We start from the raw sequence: 9,771 nt of genomic DNA, 5'->3' as shown, positions 1-9,771 counted from the left end.
ATTCTCATCCCTCACTAAACTAGAACCAAAAGTATCATTGTCTTCCTCATTCGTTTCATGTGTTCTGTAGCACTTGTTTCTCAAGGAATGAAGCAGAGAAGCCAATGTGAACACTGACATAGTTTTCCACATTGTATCACTAAGAGTAAATTGTTCTTGATCATTTTCTCTGTGGTGACACAGCATGCACGGGCCTGCACACAACTGTCTATGACTCCAGTTCTGAAGATTCTAACACCCTGTCAGCATCAGTGAGCACTACATGCATATAGTAAACCTGTATACATTAGGTAAATAGTTTTATATACATACATATATATATATATGCTTTTTAGAAAGTAATGTGAAATATCAGATTCCTTTAATTTCAAGAGGTCCTAATTTCTCCCTCTTGTCTGTGTTTTCTTCAGATTCTTGATAGCCATGATACAAAGTAATGCCACCGAAGTCACTGAATTCTATCTTCTGGGATTTGGAGACCAGCAAAATACTGAGTGTGTCCTCTTCATTGTATTTCTAGTGATCTATGCCACATCCATGGTGGGAAACACTGGGATGATCCTCCTCATCAACACAGACTCCAGACTTCAGACCCCCATGTACTTCTTCCTACAACATCTGGCCTTTGTTGATATGTGTTACACATCTGCCATCACTCCCAAGATGCTTCAGAGCTTCATGGTAGAAGACTGTTCCATATCATACACAGGATGTGTGATACAATTGTTGGTATTTGCAACATTTGCAACCAGTGACTGTTACCTCCTTGCTGTTATGGCAGTGGACCGGTATGTGGCAATCTGTAAGCCCCTTCGCTACCCGATAATTATGTCTCGACAAGTCTGCATACAGTTGGTAGCTCTTTCTTATCTCATGGGATCAATAAATTCCTCTACACATACAGGATTTACCTTCTCATTGTCTTATTGTAATTCCAAAAATATCAATCACTTTTTCTGTGATGTTGTCCCAATTATCAGTCTTTCATGCTCCAACATTGATATTAATATCATGTTACTTATTATCTTTGTTGGATTTAACCTGACATTCACTGTGTTGGTCATTATCTTCTCCTACATATACATCATGGCTGCCATCTTAAAGATGTCCTCTACTGCAGGGAGGAAGAAAACCTTCTCCACGTGTGCCTCCCACCTGTCAGCAGTCACCATTTTCTATGGAACCCTTGCTTACATGTTCTTACAGCCTCATTCGGACAATTCTGAGGAGAATATGAAAGTGGCCTCTGTGTTTTATGGCATTGTGATTCCCATGCTGAACCCTCTGATCTATAGCTTGAGAAACAAGGAGGTGAAAGAAGGTTTTAAAGCAATGAGCAGAAGGTTCTTAAGATTGAAATCAAATCCTTGATACAGGGACCACAAAACTGTCTTGTGGACATGTATTTCCACAACTTAATAATTCTGAAACTAAATGTTGGGGTTGGTATGGTGCTCTTATGCTATGTATTCAAATGCTAAATTCTGTACCCCTTGATCTGTTTGCCCCAAAAGCAAATTCTCATGTATTTTGAAATTTTTTTGTGTGTGCAAACCTTGCTCCCTAAGTTATTTGGTGAATAAAACTCTAAATTCTTTAATTAGACAGAGAGATTGGCAGGGCTTCCTGGGAGGGAGAAAAGAACTCACAGAAGAAGAACAAGGAAGACTTTTTCACCAGGAGACATGAGAGGAGGCAGACATGACTGTAGTAAGGCCAGTCTTGTGGGTGTGTAGGACAGATGGTAGAGATAGCTTAAATAAGCTAGTTGAGAGTCTCGCCAGTGAAGGCCTAAGCTCTGAAATATTAAAGTTTCTGGGTGTTTATTTGGAGTACTAGATGGTTAAAGAATAACTGCCACCTTATTAATTTCCAACATTAATTAATACATACAGAGGATTAACAGTCTTTTTTTACAACTAAATCATGGTCAGCTATAAATGAGTGCTACATATATCAATATGTAATATCTTAGAATATGGAAAATATATGAAGATCTACTCCTAAAACTGATTTTTGATCTAATGTCATTTAGAAAGCATTTTACATTTCTTGGGAGAAAATATTATATAGACATTATTTGAAAATTTTACAAAAGCATATAAAACTTTAAATATATTGTTTTCCATATTTTAAAGGAGAGAAAAATCAATTGACTCTATATAATCAATATTAATATTAAAATCTTCTAAAATTTTCTACAATGGAGTCCATCATGAATATTATTCTAATTGTTACAGAAGTCTACACATAAATATGTGTATTATTTAATATTATCTTATGATTCAGGTAATGTTTTATACACAATACATCTCAAATGTATTACATTTTAGTGCATCAGAGTAATTATTTATGTCAATAATTACCCTCCTTATTCTTATTCCATTTCTATCTTACCCTAGGAAGAAAAACTCCTAAAGTATTTTTTATTCTTTTATATAAAGTACATACCGAAGTACAAGTCTAGAAATGTCTAGAAACTACTATGTATTTATGAAATTCACATAGATAATGTTTGTCAACAATAGTAATACTTACAGAAATTCACTGAGGAGTACATGGGAAATTTTTAAAGGAGAAAAAGGAAAGAGAAATTATGAAATTATATTAAAATCACAAAAGAAGTATATTTAAAGCACAGGTAAAATTCCTAAAATCTCCCTAAAGCTGAATTTTTAAAAAAAAAAACATTTTTTTAGGGTAAAATGAAAAAAGAAGCAAATGTAATCTTAGAAATAAACATAAAGGCCACCTGGAACAGCAGTTGCCAAAGGTTATGGCCTGATGAGAAGGAAATCCGAGCAGCCAGGGGGCAGGGAGGTCTCATCCGAGTGCACAGGGAAAGCACGCCCCTGCCCTGCCTGACCCAGGGATCAGGAACCCAGCATTGGGACCTCTGTTCCCACTGGGCTGCTTTGGGACACAGAACAGAGCTCAGACCATCCTCCACCTGGACCAGCAGAGATCCAGGGACACAGACCAGATACAAGGGAAAGACAAGACATATCATTGACAACAAGATGGCAGGAGGAAAGCGAAAGAGCATATCCCAAGGAAACCAAGACAACCTGGCAACACCAGTACCCAGCTCTCCCATCACAGCAAACAGCAGAATGCCAAACATTCCAGAAAAGAAGACACAGACCTAAAATCATACCTCAGGACGATGATAGAGATCCTTAAACAAGAACAGGAGGAAAAGCAAAAAGAATCAGAAACATTTAAAGAGGAAACAAGAAAAACACTCAAAGAACTCAAAGAACTAGAGGAAAACAGAATCAAAGAGATGAAGGATGGAAGAAGAAACAGAAATTGACACAATAAAGTAATCAATAAAAGAGATAACCCTAGAGGTAGAACACCTTAAAAAGAAATCAGGAGTCACAGAAGCAAGCACTTTCAATAGAATACAAGAGATGGAAGAGAGAATCTCAGGGGCTGAAGACAACATTGTAAACATAGAAAAAACAGTCAGAGAAGATGCAAAATCAAAAAGCTCCTAACCCAAAATGTCCAGGAAATCCAGGACACAATGAGAAGACCAAACCTAAGGATAATAGGAATAGAAGAGGGAGAAAAAATATCAACTAAGAGGCACAGTAAATATCTTCGACAAAATTGTAGAAGAAAACTACCCTAGCCTTAAGAATGAGATGACCACTAGCATAAAAGAAGCCTTCAGAACTCCAAATAGGTTGGACCAGAAAAGAAATACCTCCCAACACATAATAGTCAAAACACCAAGTGCCCAAAGCAAAGAAAGAATACTAAAAGCAGTAAGGGAAAAAAAGTCAGGTAACATATAAAGGCAGACCGACCACTCAGAATCACACCCAATTTCTCAACAGAGACTAAGAAAGCTAGAAGAGCCTGGACAGACATCATGCACACCCTAAGAGAGCAAAAGTGCCAGCCCAAGTTGCTATACCCAGCAAAACTGTCAATCACCATAGATGAAGAGATAAAGATATTTCAAGACAAATAAAAATTTACACAATATCTGACCACAAACCCAGCACTACAACTAATTATAGGTGGAAAACCCAATACAATGACGAGAACTACATGCTAGGAAAAACAAGAAAACTCCTAAGCAAGAAAACCAAAAGAAGAAAGAGAGGCAGACACAACTCAACCTACAAAGGCAATAATAGCAGGAAACAGAAACCACAATTCCTTGATATCTATTAACATAAATGGACTCAACTCCCCAATAAAGAGACATAGGCTATCAGACTGGATACATAAACAAAATCCAGTATTTTGCTGCATACAGGAAACTCATCTCAGAGACAAAGATAGACACTATATCAGAATAAAAGGGTGGGAAAAAAACTTCCAAGCAAACAGCCCCAAGAAGCAAGCTGAAGTGGCTATTCTAATATTGAATAAAGTAAATTTGCAACCAAAAGTTATCAAAAAGGATAAGGAAGGACACTTATTACTCATTACAGGGGAAATCTGTCAGGAGGAACTCTCAATCCTTAACATATATGCTCCAAATACAAAAGCACCCACATTCATAAAAGAAACCCTAATAAACCAAAAAAAAAAAAAAATACATTTCATCCCACACAATAATAGTGGAATACTTTAATACCCCACTCTCTCCAATGTACAGATCATGGAAACAGAAACTGAACAAGGACACTGTAAAACTAGCAGAGACTATGAACCACCTGGAATTAGTAGATGTCTACAGAACATATCATCCTAAAGTAAAAGAATACACCTTCTTCTCAGCACCCAATGGCACCTTCTGGAAAATTGACAACATAATTGGACACAGAACGAGCCTCAATCGATATAAGAAGATTGAAATACTCACATGCATCCTCTAAGATCACCATGGTATAAGGCTGGTCTTTAACAAAACCAAAGACAACAAAAAGCGCACATACACATGGAAAATAAACAACACTCTGTTAAATGATAGCAGGGTCAAAGAAGAAATACAGAAAGAAATTAAGGATTTTCTAGAATTCAATGAGAATGAAAACAGAACATATTTAACCCTATGGGATGCAATGAAAGCAGTACTGATAGGAAAACTCATAGCTCTGAGTGCTTCCAAAAAGAAACTGGAAAGAGCATACATCAGCAACTTGACAGCACAGCTAAAAGCTCTAGAACAAAAGGAAGCAGATACACCCAAGAAAAGTAGACAGCAAGAAATAATCAAAATTAGGGCAGAAATAGACCAAATAGAAACAAAAAGAACCAACGAAAGAATCAACAAAACCAAGAGCTGGTTCTTTAAGAAAATCAACAATATTGATAAACCCCTAACCAGACTAACTAGAGGGCAAAGAGAGAGTATACAAATTAACAAGATCAGAAAGGAAAGTGGAGACATAACAACTGAAACTGAGGAGATTCAAGATATCATCAGATCCTAATACAAAAAGTCTATACTCCACAAAGTTGGATAATCTGGAGGAAATGGATGAATTCCTAGACAAATACAAGATCTTATAGTTAAAACAGAACCAGGTAAATTATCTAAATAATCCATAACACCTAAAGAAATAGAAGAACTCATAAAAAGCCTCCCAACCAAAAAGAGCCCAGGTCCAGACGGGTTCAGTGAAGAATTTTATCAGACATTTATTGCGGACATAACACTAATACTCTCCAAACTATTCATCAAGATAAAATCAGATGGAATACTACTTAACTCATTTTTTGAGGCTAAAATAACCCATGTTCCTAAACCACACAAAGACCCTACAAGGAAAGAGAACTTCAGACCAATTTTACTTATGAACATTGATGCAAAAATACTCAACAAAATCCTTGCAAAACAAATCCAAGCACACATCGAAATGATCATTCATCATGACCAAGTACTCTTCATACTTGGGATGCAGAGGTGGTTTAATATAAGGAAATCCATCAATATAATTCACCATATACACAAACTCAAAGAACAAAATCACATGGTCATCTCACTAGAAGCTGAGAAAGCATTTGACAAAATTCAACACACCTTCTGGAAAGTCCTGTAAAGAACAGGAAACCAAGGTCCATACTTAAACATAATAAAAGCAATATACGGCAAACCAACAGCCAACATCAAACTTAACAGTGGGAAACTTGATGCAATCCCACTAAAATCGGGGACTTGACAAGGCTGCCCACTCTCCTACTACTTATTCAACATAGTACTGGAATTCCTGGCTGGAGCACTTAGAGAGAAAAAGGAAATCAAAGGGATACAAATCGGAAAAAAAGAAGTAAAAAATCACTCTTTGCAGATGACATGATAGTGTACTTAAGTGACCTCACAAATTCCACCATAGAACTCGTACAGTTGATAAACAAGTTCAGCAAAGTGGGTGGATACAAAATTAACTCAAACAAATCAGTAGCCTTCCTATATTTGAGGACAAACATGTGGAGAAAAAAATTAAGGAAAAGATACCCTTCACAATAGTCACAAAAACTAGGAAATACCTTGGTGCGACTCTAACTAAGCAAGTGAAGGACTTGTATGACAAGAAGGACATCAAGGAACAACTCAGAAAATGAAAAGATCTCCCACGCTCATGGATTGGAAGGATCAACATTTTAAAATTGACCATCCTACCAAAAGCAATCTACATATTCAATGCAATCCCTGACAAAATTCCAACCCAGTTCTTCATTGAGTTGGAAAGTTCGATGTGCAATTTCATGTGGAATAAGAAAAGACCTAGAATAGCAAAATCTATGCTCAACAACAAGAAAACATCTGCAGCAATCACTATCCCTGACCTCAAGCTATATTACAAGTTAATTCTGCTTATAACTGCATGGTCCTGTTACAGATATAGGCACGTGGATCTATGGAATAGAATAGAAGATCCAGAAATGAGCCCTCACGTATATGGTCACCTGATTTTTTACAAAGGAGCAGTAAACATTCAATGGAAAAAGGACAGCCTATTCAAAAAATGGTGCTGGTCCAACTGGCACTCAGCATGCAGAAGAATGAAAATAGACCCTTTCTTATCTCCTTGTACAAAACTCAAGTATAAGTGGATCAAAGATCTCCACATTAAACCAGATACACTGAAACTATTAGATGAGAAAGTAGGGAAAACCTTAGAACACATAGGCACAGGAGAAAATTTCCTGGACAAAACACCAATGGCTCAAGTTCTAAGGTCAAAGATTAACAAATGGGACTTAATGAGATTGCAAAGTCTCTGTAAGGCTAAAGACACTGTCAAGAAAACAAAAAGGCAGCCAACAGAATGGGTAAAGATCTTTACCAACTCCACATCAAATAGAGGCCTAATATCCAAGGTATACAAAGAACTCAAAAAGCTAGACACCAGAGAATCAAACAACCCTTTTTAAAAAATGGGGTACAGAGCTAATCAAAATGTTCTAAATTGAGGAATATTGAATAGCTGAGAAACATCTAAGGAAGTGCTTGACATCAGGGAAATGCAAATCAAAACAACCCTGAGATTCCACCTCATACCAGTCAGATTGGCCAAGATTCAAAACTCAGATGACAGCAGATGCTGGTTAGTTTGTGGAGAAAGAGGAAAATTTCTCCACTGTTGGCGGGGTTGTAAACTGATACAACCACTCTGGAAATCAGTCTGGCGATTCCTCAGAAAATTGGACATAATACTACCTGAAGATTCAGCTATTCTACTTCTGGTCATATACCTCAGAGACACTCCAATATACAACAAAGATACATGCACCACAATGTTCATAGCAGCTCTATTTATAATAGTCAGAAGCTGGAAAAAACCCAGATGTCCTTCAGAAGATGAATGGATACAAAAATTGTGGTACATTTACACAATAGAATACTACTCAGCCACCAGAAACAATGACTTAACCAAATTCTTAAGAAAATGGATGCATCTAGAGAATATCATCCTGAGTGAGATAACCCAGTCACAAAAGAAGAGACATAATATGCAGTCACTGATAGTGGGATGCTAACCCCAGAGGCTCGGACTGCCCCAGAAACAACTCACAGACTGTGTGAAGCTCAAAAAAAAAAAAAAAAAAAAAAAAAGAAAACAAAAAAAAACAAACAAAAAATTATTATCTGTCCTTATACACCAAGAAAATGTTGACTAATTCCGGGTTACATCCTGTTTTACATGTACTTTTTACTCATTGTAACTAGTAAGACCTTAATGCAAAGTATTAAACATTAAAAAAAAGAAAAGAAAAAAGAAACCCAAGCACTGACAAAAATGTATTTGTATTCATTTATGCAAAAATGTTTAAAATTTTTTCTTTTATCTTTGTTTTTTAAAATAAAGTTTAAAAAACTTAAAAAAGAAAGCTTTGATTGACACCCATCAATACATATACATATATATATATATATATATATATATATATATATATATATATATATTTAATAAAAAAAGAAATAAACATAAATAATCAACCTGGTGTTACAAAGCACTTTCCCTCTTTGCCACACTGGGGACAAAATGCAGAAATTTAGATTAGATATTGGTCTCTTTTCACTGATTACATTGATAAGAATTTTATCTTTTTTTTAACAACTTTATTTTACAAAACAGAGACAAATGTACAGATTTTAAGCATTTTTGCATAAAATTATACAATACATTTTTGTCAGTACTTGTTTTTTTTATTAAAGGTTTGATAGTGTGATAAAGATCCCACCAGTAACAATGAGCATAAAGTGCATGTAAAACAAGATGCAACCTGGAAATAGTCAAAGTTTTCTTGGTGTGTAAGATTTTTTTTTTTTTTTACAATGAGCAGACAGTACATGTAATATAGGGTACCACCCGGAGTTTGTCAATGTGTTCTTGGTGAGTAAGGATTGAGCATGACTATTTTTTTTTTGTTTTGTTTTGTTTTGTTTTGTTTTTGTCTTGGACTTCATACAGTCTGTGAGTTCATATATCTTTGTTCTGTACTAATGTGTCTCTGGGGTATATGCCCAGAAGTGGAATAGCTGGGTCTTCAGGTAGTACTATGTCCAATTTTCTGAGGTAACACCAGACTGATTTCCAGAGTGGTTGTATTAGTTTGAAACCCCACCAACAGTGGAGAAGTGTTCCTCTTTCTCCGCAGCCTCGCCAGCATCTGTTGTCATCTGAGTTTTGGATCTTGGCCAATCTGACTGGTGTGAGGTGGAATCTCAGGGTTGTTTTGATTTGCATTTTCCTGGTGGCTAAGGATGTTGCGCACTTCCTCAGATGTTTCTCGGCCATTCGGTGTTCCTCAACTGAGAACATTTTGCTTAGCTCTGTACCTCATTTTTTAAAAGGATTGTTTGATTCTCTGACATCTAGCTTTTTCAGTTCTTTGTATACCTTGGATATTAGGCCTCTATCTGATGTGGAGTTGGTAAAGATCTTTTCCCATTCTGTTGGCTGCCGTTTTGTTTTCTTGACAATGTCCTTAGCCTTACAGAAACTTTGCAGTCTCATTAAGTCCCATTTGTTAATCTTTGACCTTAGAGCTAGAGCCATTGGTGTTTTGTTCAGGAAATTTTCTCCTGTGCCTATGTGTTCTAAGGTTTTCTCTACTTTCCCATCTAATAGTTTCAGTGTATCTGGTTTAATGTGGAGATCTTTGATCCACTTACACTTGAGTTTTGTACAAGGAGTTAAGAAAGGGTCTATTTTTATTCTTTTGCATGCTGAGTGCCAGTTGGACCAGTACCATTTTTTGAATAGGCTGTCCTTTTTCCATTGATTGTTTACTGCTCCTTTGTCAAAAATCAGGTGACCATATACATGAGAGCTCATTTCTGGATCTTCTATTCTA

The 9,771-nt window shown here is 36.3% G+C and overlaps 1 protein-coding gene across 1 annotated transcript; it reads left to right on the top strand.

Annotated features, from left to right (window-relative positions):
• Positions 1 to 423: 423 nt before the first annotated feature.
• LOC308428982 (putative olfactory receptor 5AK3) lies at positions 424 to 1,371 on the top strand (the record flags this gene model as incomplete). Its single annotated transcript, XM_080927622.1, has 1 exon — positions 424 to 1,371. The coding sequence occupies one exon, from the start codon at positions 424 to 426 to the stop codon at positions 1,369 to 1,371; it is 948 nt and encodes a 315-aa protein (XP_080783748.1).
• Between the last annotated feature and the right edge of the window lie 8,400 nt (positions 1,372 to 9,771).

The sequence above is a fragment of the Micromys minutus genome, assembly GCF_963924665.1.
Source record: "Micromys minutus genome assembly, chromosome: 13".
Taxonomy (NCBI): domain Eukaryota; kingdom Metazoa; phylum Chordata; class Mammalia; order Rodentia; family Muridae; genus Micromys; species Micromys minutus.
The sequence above is the reverse complement of the archived record's forward strand: the minus strand, read 5'-3'. Positions and strand labels throughout refer to the sequence as shown.